Genomic DNA, 12738 nt, shown 5'->3' with positions numbered 1-12738 from the left:
ATTCGCAAAACCTCCTCGCTCTGACAAGTAATGGCTCAGCAATTACTATCCCAAGGCATGTGAGAGCATTTTGAGTTCTCTTTGATTCCTGGAGCCCTGATCATAGCTGGAACAATTCTCAAAAATTGTAAGAGGCTGGAAAGGATGAGTCTATAAATCTCCTTCAGTGCTAGTGAGCTGGGAGCTAGGTGCCAATTTTAGCATGAGACCCTTGGAGCCCTGGCCCCGTTCTTTCTCAGCAGTAATAAGTAGGAAAAGGACTAAGAAAGGGACTAGCAGCCTCGTAGGCTCTCAGCAGATGGTTTGAACATAGGGAACAAAGATCACAGGCTAACTGACAAGAGGCTACCTCCAGGCAATTCATCATCCCCTCGGAAGGTCAATTGGGAAAAAGGTGAGTTTTACGGAGGGCTCCATCACGGGAGGCAGACCATCCACCAGCTCGGCTCCAACACAGCCGATTATAGGAGGGGAATGTGCATGTCAGAACCCCCCATTTATCATAATCCCAAGGCCATTTTTCATGTTGAAATGAGCCCTTTCAGAAAATGTCACACACAATGGCTACTTTAATCTCAGCCTCACTCGCTGTATCTCTTTAGGCTTTCTGCACCGGCGCGAGGGCCCTGGGACAGGATTAGGGGCTTCTGCTTTCTTCTTCATCAATTGCTCAGTGGATTTGGAGTACAATGTTATATTTTTAGGGAGTTCTGCTTGACAAATTTAGCTGCTCAGGAGAGAAGCCGCTGAGAGAAGCGAAGATGAGGGCAGGAGGGCAGAGCTGACAAAATCTCCTAGATTTAAAAAAAAAACAAAACAACCAAAAAAAAAAGAAAAAGAGTTTTACATATATCTGTGTTGCTGTTTGGGAAACGTCCCAAATGGTCTAATTTCTGGTTAGAAAATGCCCCATTTATAGTTCAACCTTGTGCAGAACCTTTGCCAAGAAGATAAATCATGCAGCAGGCAAGGCTAGATTCTCTTCTACACTTCTCCCCAATACGCTTCATGCTTCGTTGGTCACACGAGTTATTAGGTTTTTTTTGCAGTACCCAAAGAGTAACTTCTCATTTTTCACTGATTAAATTTGCTCCCCTCCCTTAACATCTCGCTGGCTTAGCCCATGCCTTATAAAATATTGGCCAATAAACTGAGGAAGGAGAAAAGAAAAACTCCTGTAAGATTGTTGGCCGGTGTTTTATAAACATTGCTGAACTTCTGTGGGGGGAAAAGAAAAGAAAAGACTGAAGAAACACTGGAATGAAAACCCATTCTGAACACTGAGCAAGCAGCGAAGCTACGAGAACGGAGATATAATAAAAAGTAATCAACGCCAGATGGTGGCTCTTAGAAGAGAAATTAGAAAGCAAAAACAATTAAAAATTGTATAAATCAACTTTTTAAATAGATTTAAATCAATATAGATTTGTATATACAAATGTATGTGTGTTGTGAAGATTTCCCACACGGCGTATTACCGAGCTACCTCCCCCCCTCACAACACAATAGCAATAAGGCCTGGAATAGGAGAAACAAACGCAGAGTTGGGGAAGTCCAAATGCACTTTTCTTTTTCCGTAAGGAAAATCATGTTCTCTTTGTTCTTTGCTCTGTTTCAAGTCATTACCTAGCAGGATTGACGCTGTCCCCTGCTACAGTGATAGCATGGAACAACGGAGCGCTACCTGACTTTTCCGCCTCCATGTGATCAGGGAAAAGAGGCTCCTGTTAGAAAAAGGGCAAATCTTACTGTGATTTACACACACGAAACACGACTTGCTGAAGGCAAAATGAGTATTCTTTCATTTCTGTTTATTCAGTAAAGATATGATCTTGTAAATAATGAGATCTACGGAGCTGCTTTAAAGGCACTTCAGTAGTCACCATCTTTGGGGTTTGCGTGCCCCATGACTTCATTGAATTGCGCCTTCTTAAGCCACAGTGAAGCTTTCTCAGGGGATGGCTTACAGTTACTGAGCTGGTATCGTCTTCATCTCTAACACTACAGACACAGAAGCCGTGTTACATCAGGGATGTCCCACTCCGACACATTAAACGCATCAAAAGAATTGCTAGATTAGATGCCATTTCAGTGTCTGAATCCAATTCAGCCTATTTCCATTGTCCGTAAAATAAAAGCCATTTCAGAGAAATCTTTATCCCACATGGATGAGGGCAACTATGAATTAATTCAAGATCTAATGATTCTTACACATGTATCAAACTGACGTCTTAACTCTACCAGGCGGTGCAGAAGCCTTACAGCTGCATCTGTAGAAGCATAATTTAAATATAATTACCTTTCAGGTCCTCTGCATAGAATTCTGAGAACATTTTTCTAAAGCACTGAAGAGTATTCTGTAAGCCAGACACTTTTGGATGCATTTTTGTAACTGTCCAAATGATTTGTACACTTACAAAACTGTCCACTTTATCGTTTAGCAATAAGAGGCAGTCACAGACTGGAGAAGATAGAGGTTTATGATGGCAGGTGACTTCCTGCTCAAAAAGATGAAAGATAAGAGCTAAAAGGCATCGCATTTCTGAGTCGCAAATCTAAATGCAAATGAAAAATGTTTGGGAGCTAAAGTAAAAAAAAAAAAAACATATATATATATATAAAAGCTATGAAAGAGTTATTAAAATAGTATCTGATTTTGAAGCAGAATTTATTTCAAGTCCTGAATATTTCTAAGCCTTTAAAGAACCACGGACTTTCATATGCCACCGTTTTGTATATGTAAGCAACTGAAATCACTTGGCATAGCACAACAGAGAAGAAAGCACTATAAAAGTAATTACATGTTCAGATGTGTAAATGGAAACGATGCTTTAATAGCAACATTTGAACATATGATTAGACGTTCTGGTCTTTCAACTGGATTTGTCTGTCTGAAGCGTTTGATGGCTTTTCATTGAATTATTGAACAAATATGATAGCTAACGACACGTTATTACAACGTATCATTTTTATGTTGCATCCGTCTATTGTATCCCTAAGGTGCCTATTACTGTTCTGCTTAAGTGCCAGTCCTATTGTGAATTGCCTCCATCCACGTAATTACGTAACGACAATCGAAGCAAAGGCCAATTGAATGTATCTTGCAAATACCTTCTTCACAGCTCTCGCCCTTGTACCCTGGGTTGCAGATGCAGGTCCCCATGATGCACGTCCCATGGTTACTGCAGGTGACATCGATGCACTGGTTGGTCGGGACGTCGCATTCTGCTCCTTTCCAGCCACTGTGGCACAAGCACCTCCCTTTCATGTACTGCCCGTTCCCACTGCACAGCACCGGGCAGGATGCTGGGGAAAGATGATAGAAATCACATTAAAAACAACTGTACACGATTCTCACTTCAAAAAAGAGCACAGGAGTCCAGCATGGGATTTGTATTCTTCTCACACGCTCTTTCAGTGGGATATGTTGTTCTTTTCTTTGCCAAAACCAATTATTTTACAGGGAAGACACCCAGCTGTCAACGGCATTCTCTTATGAATGTTTAAAACAAACAGTGCTCTTGAGTTAGAGCATCTCTTTGCTTCATGTCTACGATACTTGTTTCACTAACTAACCTCAGACCTTCCTTGCGTTCTGATTTTCCTATGCACTGGTGTCTCCTTCGGCAGCACCACTGACCTTAAATTGCTTATCGCTGTCCCTGACTTGCTGCCAGCCTTCATACTTGCCTTGACACAGCCTCTGCTGCAGATCTTTGCTGTACACCAATCACTCCCCTGCTTTGCTGTTGTAATTCTCAGCTTTACAGTTTTCACTTTCTTTGCTCAGAGTCCAGAATGCCACGTTGATACCATTTAGCTCAAGTCATACCATCAGCTGCAATTCCAGCCCACTTTTACGATCTCTGCTGGACTCCATTCATCATCCCACACAATGCAGAATGAGCCTCTTGGCTTTCCAAGCTCTCTGCAACAAAAGTTTTCAAATATAAACTCTGATATTGAGAGGCAATCTCCTGGGTTCCAGCTGGTGTCCAGTGTCGCCTCTTCCCTGAGCTCACAGGGAGAAAAGGAAGACAGCAAGCTCAAGCTGTGGCACGGTGGATTCCAGAATTAAGCATTATCTGAGTTAACTCTGGAAAAAGTCAGGCAGAGGAGGATGGGATGAATTGCAAGATACAGAGCTGGCTCTCCATGGAAGGAGAAGGCATCACAAACTAGACCCCAGCCTCCATGACCACAGCTTTGGTAACTGCTATTCTCTAGGCTTCCTTCGGCTCCACTCTGGAGATCTTTGCTCCCTTTTCCTTTCTCCACAGCTGCCACCTTGGTCTCCTTTTGTCCTCTGTTCTGATTTGTCCACGGAAGCTGCCCTCAAAAGCACCATCTTCCTGTCCACTATCCCTTGAAATTCTGTCTTGCTTAAGTCCTGTTCTCTTCAATTGCATTCAGTGAAACTCACCTGAAAGGACATACACTCAATTCAGATTTCTCTCCTTCACTGTTGCACATCATCCTCATGTGAGGGCAGCTGGGCTTCTCATCTGCCCCTCACAAATGCAAGTAATGAACATTTTTATGCAGGATAAATACGAGAGGAATAGTCCTGTTGGCTGCTTAATTCACCTGTGTTAGGCATGTGATTAATACAACACACCTCTTTTGCTTTGTTTCTGGCTCTGAGTACATGCAGAAAGAGCTATTAACATGGTTAAGGGAAACACTCCTCTCTTCTCTTAGAACCTTTTCACACAGTAGCAGTGGAATGCCCATCCGGTGTTGTTTTCATTTATCATTATAGACAAGTCTGAGTCTTACAGAATTATAGTGCACTCTGTACAATACAAAGCATTATCAGCTCTGACTGTTAAACTGGTTTGAAATGCAGTGAACTATAATAAAAGAAATGTAGAAGAGAAAGGAATTTGACAACTGTTATTACTAAGGAGCTCTCTGTTCACTTTAAAGAAAGCACACTGCAGTGGTGTGCATCATTTGCAAGGAGAATACAAGGCAATATATTGTACAATATAAGGCATAAGTTGTTTAAGATACGCTGTGTTATACATATGCTTCACAGCAAACTCACTCAGTAATTTCACTTTTCAGCTAGGCTGATGGAATTTTCCCCCCTCCTATCTCAAATTTCAAATGCTCAGTAATGGAGCCTGTTCTTTCAAGGCACTGGAAGAGGATCCTTTGCAGCTCTTTGCCACAAGAAGAAAGAATAATTGCCTTTAACCCATGAGAGGCTGCTGAAAAAGACTTACATATTTTCTGACAGGACAGCTGATCACTCAGTACAAGATCAGACAAATTGCTGGCCATCTGCAATAAGACTGGTACTCTACGGAGAACACCTTCAGCATAACCTGGAAAGTGCTGTGCAAATGTTAAGGCAATGGGAAGAACAAGAGCTCCTTTGTAGCATGCCATAATGAACAAAGACAAAAGAGGTTTCTGGATTTCTTTCCACTGCTACTTGTGTAACTCTTTCCACACATAATAATATGCAATTAACTTGATCATTCCAACTCCATTCCAGCAAATATCTAAGATGCCCAAATCACAGTAATTCTCTAGTGTGGTAGCAACAGCCCAAATGCACACCACTTTAAGTTTGGTATCATAGAGCAAGATTATTCATTTATTTGTTTTACTCTATAGATAGCGTGAAAAACACCTTCTTCGTGTTCAAGGAGGCCTTCAAAAGGCCCATGGAAACATCTCTGGTGATCTGCTCTCATTTACATTGCTTAAAATAATTGCTTAAAGATACAATAGTTTACCAATTATATAATTGGTTAATAATGTAATTATATATATTTCTGTCCCACAGTTTCCCGCTGATTTGGGTGATGAATTACAGGGTTGAATGGAAACAAAGGAACACCCAAGAAATCTGTGACCTAGAAATCCTGGCAGGGGCAGAGAATTTGAGAATTACAGCTCTATCCAGGAGCCAACACACAGCTGCAGACAGATCCTGCAGCAGCCTTGCATACACTGCAGTTGCTGTTCTTGAAGGGATGTTTAGGTCAAAAGTAGCATCTTGCATTCCCTTGAAAACCAAAAGAAATCCAACGCTGGTGCCCTCGTATCTCAGACTCATGGCAAGCTCTCACTGAACAAGCCCTCAGGGTGGGAATGCACATGCAAATTGTATTTTGACACTCCAAGTATTTGTCTGTCTTCATAAAGTCGGATAGTAACCTTTGATAGGAGCCCAGATGAATCAGGCGTGTTCATATCAGCCAGAATAAGCAACCTTGTGAAATGGGAGACACTCATGCGGCCCAACTGGAGCCCAGGGAAACCAAGAAAGGAGGAAAGCTCCCCTAATTCGGACTAAAAGTTTAAATATTCTGCCTGACAATGAAGGAGCTTTTCATTCTGCCCTGAGTCTGCAGGGAGCCTTCAGGGAACAAACCCCGAACTTCTGCCCCTAGCTGAAGTCAGGAGGTGTGAGCGATGGCAAAACTCCTTTTGTCTCCAGCTGTATGGACTTGAAAAGGAGCTCGGAAATGCAAACCAAGCCCAATCTGAGTCAGCAAGAAGTTTGACACCAGAGCTCTCGGGGATGCAGACAGCCACATCCATCTTACTGGGCCGCGACCTCTGGGACACCACCAGGGTTCAGCCGGGGCCCGGCCTGCGGGGCGTGCATTAGGCCTTATCTCCTGGCTGGGCTGAAGGGACGTGGCCCCCTGCTTCACACAGGCACAGCAGACCTCAGTGGGAGTGGGAGCGGACGTGGGGTTGGACAGAGTTTAGATTTCTCTCTTGGGAAGGAGCCCAGCCTGCTTCCCAGACAAAGCAATGGGCTGGGGTGAAGGCCTGACCTGCTGCGTTAGCACAGCTCCTTGTGTGGGCACTGACTTTTTGCATTATCCCCCAGTACACTAATTTATAAATCCACACTGTGTCTGTTCAACTATTCCAGCCAAAAAAAGACCTTGAAAAGACTGAAGCACAGCATTCTGGCATTTTCCACATGCGACGTTTGGATTTCTCTGTCTGCAACATGTTCTTATTGAAAGTGCTTCAGTTTGTTTTTTAAATGTTTAACTAACCTAAAAATTTCAGGTCAAATGAAAATCCTTCCAAAACAATTTATTAAAAAATACTTCTCACTTGAACAGAAAAATGCATTATACTGTTTGCTGGGTAAGCCTCCTTCCCAAGGCATCCCAGTATTTCCACTTTTGGCTGAAGCACTCAGCCCTGCCTCCCATTGCTCTGCTCCCTTCCTTGCCCCCCACAGCCATCAGTCATAGCTGAGGCCATCTTGCAAGCCCAGCAACAATGGAAAAGGTACTGATGTAGTCTACCATCAGTGTCTTAAAAGAAAGTATTATAATGGTGCACCACACGGTGATGGATCAGTCCACTAAATAAAAACCAATGCTACGTTTTTAAGTCATGTTTTCTAAAGTAATTCCCAATGGGAAAATTCCTGATGTGACATTTTGCCTGTCCATGCACAGCCAGGGGGTCACACTGTTGCTAAGGCCACAGAGATCACAACAAGTAACAAATCAACCCGCAGATCCGACCTGGTTCCATTCTCCTGCAGCAGCTCCAGGCTGGGTAAGGTGCACTTGGCAAAACGCATAGGCATGAAGGTAACTTTGACAAAGAAAAAAATAACAGGAGGAGAGGAGGGAAGAGTTGATCATGTAGAAATTCCTACCTCTACCACAGTCAGGGCCCAGAAAGCCAAGGAAGCAATGGCAAGTCCCAGACACGCAGTCTCCATTCCCGTAGCAGTTACTGGGACAGTTATCCACTGATTCTGGAAAGAAACAAAAGTTAGATATTTCTTTAGGTAAGAAAACACCTCTGAGTTTGGGAGGGCTCCGGATGGCGAGACAGCTGAAACCTCAAAGCAACCACTGCGGCTGGGACTAGAAGCATCAGCCTTGAGCTCCTGTAATGGGAGCTCATCCATTCATAGCAACGGATGGTTCAACATCACCACATCAGCGCGTAGGGACTGCAAACCCTATGACCAAAACCACAGCCACTCAGCACGCACCAAGCTTTCTCCTCACTCAGGACCTAAGAACTTTTCACCCTGCTTATTCTTCTGACCATTTTCCCTCGCTGAATATATTGCAGAGAAGCAATAAGCACGGTTCTCCTGGCAGAATACGCATTTTTGGTGTGATACTGTTTAGTGGAGAAAGTGAAACGGGGCATTTCTTTGCACCAAACACAGATGATTTATGATAGACATGTTCCCCTATGAAGTCCACTGATGGCAGCCACTTGGCTTATCCTGTCTGCTTGCTGTTGATAGATTATTTTTACAATATTATACAAACAGCCTGAAGTGCTGGGGCTAACATATGATGGTGGATCATAAATGGGACTGCTCCACACTTTCTTCTGTTTCTAGTTAGCATCTTAAATTCCCTGACTTTGGCAAAAACCCTGGCTATTCATCTTTCACAGAAAGTTAACAGGTAAGCAAAATGATATCTAGCACTTTTATCTTATTTTGAGGACAGTTTAGAATATTTGGGCTAAAACTTATCTTTCATCAAAACAAAAAAGGACACCTTTTGGTAAACATCACTTTTCAAAAAGAATGAAAATCATTCTCTCGACTAAACTGTAAGCAAAGACTGCGTAAATGTGATCAGGCCTTGGAAAGATGATGGAATACTGTAGTTCATTCCACACTATTATTTCACATTTTCTCTGAGGGGGATGCATATCCCATTAAAACTGGATTGAGTTATACAGGAGGGACAGCGGTGGTACATCTATCATGGAGCAGGGTGGAAGTCTTGGCTATGTGAGTAATGACTGCAGTTTCCTAGTGCACTTCACAAGGCTTTGTGGTAGCAAAGATATTTGTAAACTTCCTTTGGGTGTAAGTGAAAAGAAACAGCTGCAATAGAGATGTGCAGATTAGCTTCTAATTGGGAATGAAAGGAAGGCTGTTTCTGAACGGGTGTTCTCTGAACAACACAGGTTTCCGAGGGACATTTTAAAGGATGTACTATAATTTAATCATTCAAAAAAGGCAACAGCAGGTTTAAATAATAAAAACAGTTTCAAGCATTTGTGCTTTAAGTCTTGGCGGAAGACTTTGCATAAGCAGACATCTCCATGCAGCAAGGCAGGCACAAGAAAGTGCTGCCAGTTTTCTAGCACTCTGGTTAAGCTCCCATTTGCTGTACGGCGTATAGAAACACAATCCCAGCATGCAGCCAACATGTTGGGATTGATCTGCCACCTTTGTCCCAATCGTAGAGCAGCAGCCACGCTTCCTAGAATAAACAAGCAGCAACTCCAAACTTGTGTGTTTTTACAGATAGTCAAGCGTACCATCTCTCACTTAACAGCAGGTACAGACACAAATCTATCCCGTCAATTAAAAGATAATGTATGCCTGTACATGTATGATCTTCAGAACTTCGTGATGCTTTAATTTCACGGCTGAAAACAAAATATACTTTCTTGATGGTTTTTAAAGCCTTTTTGTCTGCTTCTCAAGAAATGTATCCAGAAATGTAGAAAGCAAAATCAGGTACTGATGTACATACACATGCTTACACATATAGGGAACGTACAGGCCGTGAGCACTGTGGAGCAAGATAATGAGATGGGCAAGCAGATTTAACAGCTGTGGCTGAAGGAATCGATCCTTTTCTCCCAAAATGTGAACGGTTTTTTCCTGCCTGAAAACTGGGAGCAGGAGCAGCGCTGCGTTATTCTGCATTCGCACAGTACTTGGCTGGTGAAACCTCACCATCACACTGTCATTCTGGGCTGGGGTCTGCAAGCTGTAGGAACACCACGGTGAGGTTACGTGCGCCTGACCTCTGAAGTCAGTGGGGATACCTGTGTCAGAGCTTGATGCAGGACAGGCTCCCTGTGTCATGACAACACCTATATATATTGAAAGCTCCAGTTTTTTTCGAGCTGTTGCCCTAAAGGATTGAGTCCTTGAAAAGAAGTGAAATACCTAAAAAGCTTTCTTGGCGTATGGATGTAAAATAATAACATTTATGCAAAATAACATAAAAAACAAATCAAAGAAACATCTGAAAAGTAAAGTAGCATCAAATATGGCAGCCACTTCATTGGCTAAGGGGTAGTCTTTGTCACTGGAAATAATACTTTCCATTGTATTGCATTTCCATGGTGGTTCAGTTGATGTACTTGATGTACTTGTGATGCCTACAGTAGGACACATGACAGGAAAAGACTCAGAATACCAATCAGATGTCTACTGTAGGGTAAACCCAGCGACACTCATTCAGTTGAGCAGCGATGTATAATGGGATCTTGAAACTCAGAATTAGCAAAGAAATATAGTCTGCTTAGCTAACTATATTTTCCTGACTCTTAAGGTGAAATCATTTGATGAACTTCACTCCAGTGGTGCCCCTCTCCTCTCCTGACAAGTTCAGATGTAGATTTTGTCATCACAGACATCAAGATTTGGTCAGACCCCATCCACAGAGACCAACACCAATGCTTTACAAAAATTACTCACAAATATATAGTGGCTCATCTACAGCTCTGGGATTTAACTTTGAAAAATTGCATGATATGCATACACATCATATATCACTGACTCCTCAACCCTTGATTTCCCAGGCTGTTCTCTGCAAGTATGCCCTGTTTGCATCATGCCATATTGTGACCCACCCAAAAGGAATAAAGATAGGTGAAAGAAATCCATTGTAACTTCTTCACTGAAGCACCCTGGTAACTTTTAATCATGTCTTGATCACACTACACCGTTAATCATAGAATCATAAAGATTATAAAAGACCACTAAGATCATCAAGTCCAACTGTCAACTTATCATGCCATGATGGACAGTCTCCTAAAAACCCTTCATCCTACTTCTCTGCTGTCTCTGAACATTTTGCTAACATTTCCAACATGCTCCAATTTTGTGTTCAACCACTTCGCACTGGAATAACCTGACTGATAGGGACAAGACGAAGTGAAGGAGAAAGGAAATTCTCCCCATTCTGTGGCTGGAGCCACGTACCCTTTCTTAGCAGCTAAGAATACTAACTTGCTTGGTGTGACTCAGGGCAATTAAGGTCTTTGTACACTCCCAGAAGTTCTTCACTACTGAGAATAAACTCAAAAAAGCGAAGAGGATGCATGCAGTATATTCTTGTACCAAAGCTGCTAGAGCACCATAAAAAGTATTGCCAAAAAGGAAGCATTAAATGAACGTGCCTTTTTCTAACTAACTGCAGAACTAATGAGAACAAACACGGCTTATAAACAAAAGCCTGTAAAACTCTGAGCATGCTTCTATTTATATTCTTAGATATGATCACAGGTTGGAATTTCTTTTCACTTTGAACACTGCAGGCATTAGTAAATCATGGTCACTTAAGATCTGATAAAAACCTCTGTCTACTGCCCAAGACTGAATTTAGTCTTAAACTGAGAGCTGCCTTGCTTTTCCTGCCCTTCTGATGTGTACACACACATATACACATACACGTACACTGTTCCAATACCTGACTTCCAAATTAAACAGGACGTTACGGGTGATTTGGCAGTAAGTCTAGAGAACTGAGTTGGGGGAACCCTAGAAAGCATAAAGAGGCAAATGGACAAAGTTGGGCATTTCGTGCAGATTTAGCAAAGATATTATTTAATGGGGCACAGATGATAGACGAGATCAAACTTAAATTGCAGGCAGCCCCTAAGTTAGTGGCACAAAGTTACTATATGGCAGAATGTTTAAGTATAAGCATAGTCAATGTAGCTACCAATGGATACCAGTGAAAAACTACCAGTCAATAATTAAGTAATGGCCAGCCTCTACTTTCCATTCTACATCTTATTCTGTAAGCTGTTAGTAGTAATTATATTGATATTTTCCAATCTACACAAAATTCCATTTGGCATTTTATGAATGGCACCATGGGAATTGCTTCAGAGAATTATGACATGAAGAGTTTTGTTTTTAAGAGTTAAAGTTCACTGTGAGACCACGACAATCCTTTCCTAGAAAGAGATATATGTTCCCTGTTTTCAGTCTGACTCCCACAGCTTTCACTTGGGTTCCAAATCTCTGAAATAATCTGATTGTCACCAGCTGGGAAGGGCAAGGATTATAAATTGGAAGGTCAGACACGCACGATGCCTTCACATGATTTTGCTATAATGTCCAAATAGAAGGCTAAAAATGCAGTTTCCTTGCCATCTTCTAACAACAAACAAACTGCAAACCTCCTGGAAGCAAAGAACTCATGCTGGGGATACATGAGCAAAACTCAGGGCGGTGTGGCTTCAGATGGAGATTGCAGAAGCTTGCGTATGGAAGTAATTGTCCTGCCAGCCTCTAAATCTAATTAGCAACTGAAAAAACAAGTCATATCCTGCATAAATATTGTAAACATGCAGATCTCTGCTGAGAGAAGGAGTGAGTGACATAATGAGACATGCTACTTGCAGACCCACACTGTCTCCTTCTGGAGAACAGCCTTGTCTGAGGCACACAGGTATTCCTTACCCCTGTCCAGCCTACCTCACTCTGGAGAAGTAAAGTGTACAAAAGTGTTTCTAGGATAACAGCAACGAGAGATGGAAGGGGAGACAGCAGACAGAGAGGGGATTGTCCTCCTCTAGTCTGCCCTTGTGAGGCCCCATTTGGAGTAATGCATCCTGGCCTGGGGCCCCGAGCGCAAGAAGGATGTGGAGCTGCTGGAACGCGTCCAGAGGAGGCCACCAAGATGATCAGAGGGCTGGAGCACCTCTCCTGTGAAGAAAGGTTAGGGGAAC

General features: G+C 42.5%; 1 protein-coding gene across 5 annotated transcripts in view; it reads right to left on the bottom strand.

Annotated features, from left to right (window-relative positions):
* TENM4 (teneurin transmembrane protein 4) overlaps positions 1–12738 on the bottom strand; it is a 593977-nt gene that overhangs the window by 143177 nt on the left and 438062 nt on the right. For all 5 annotated transcript variants that reach the window (XM_021382894.1, XM_021382902.1, XM_021382887.1 and 2 more), the window contains 2 exons: positions 7655–7756; positions 3112–3306 (listed from right to left, as the gene is read on the bottom strand). In XM_021382894.1, coding sequence (XP_021238569.1) covers positions 3112–3306; positions 7655–7756 — 297 coding nt within the window. The remainder of the gene's footprint in view (positions 1–3111; positions 3307–7654; positions 7757–12738) is intronic.

Source organism: Numida meleagris, chromosome 1, assembly GCF_002078875.1.
Source record: "Numida meleagris isolate 19003 breed g44 Domestic line chromosome 1, NumMel1.0, whole genome shotgun sequence".
NCBI lineage: Eukaryota > Metazoa > Chordata > Aves > Galliformes > Numididae > Numida > Numida meleagris.
The sequence above is the reverse complement of the archived record's forward strand: the minus strand, read 5'-3'. Positions and strand labels throughout refer to the sequence as shown.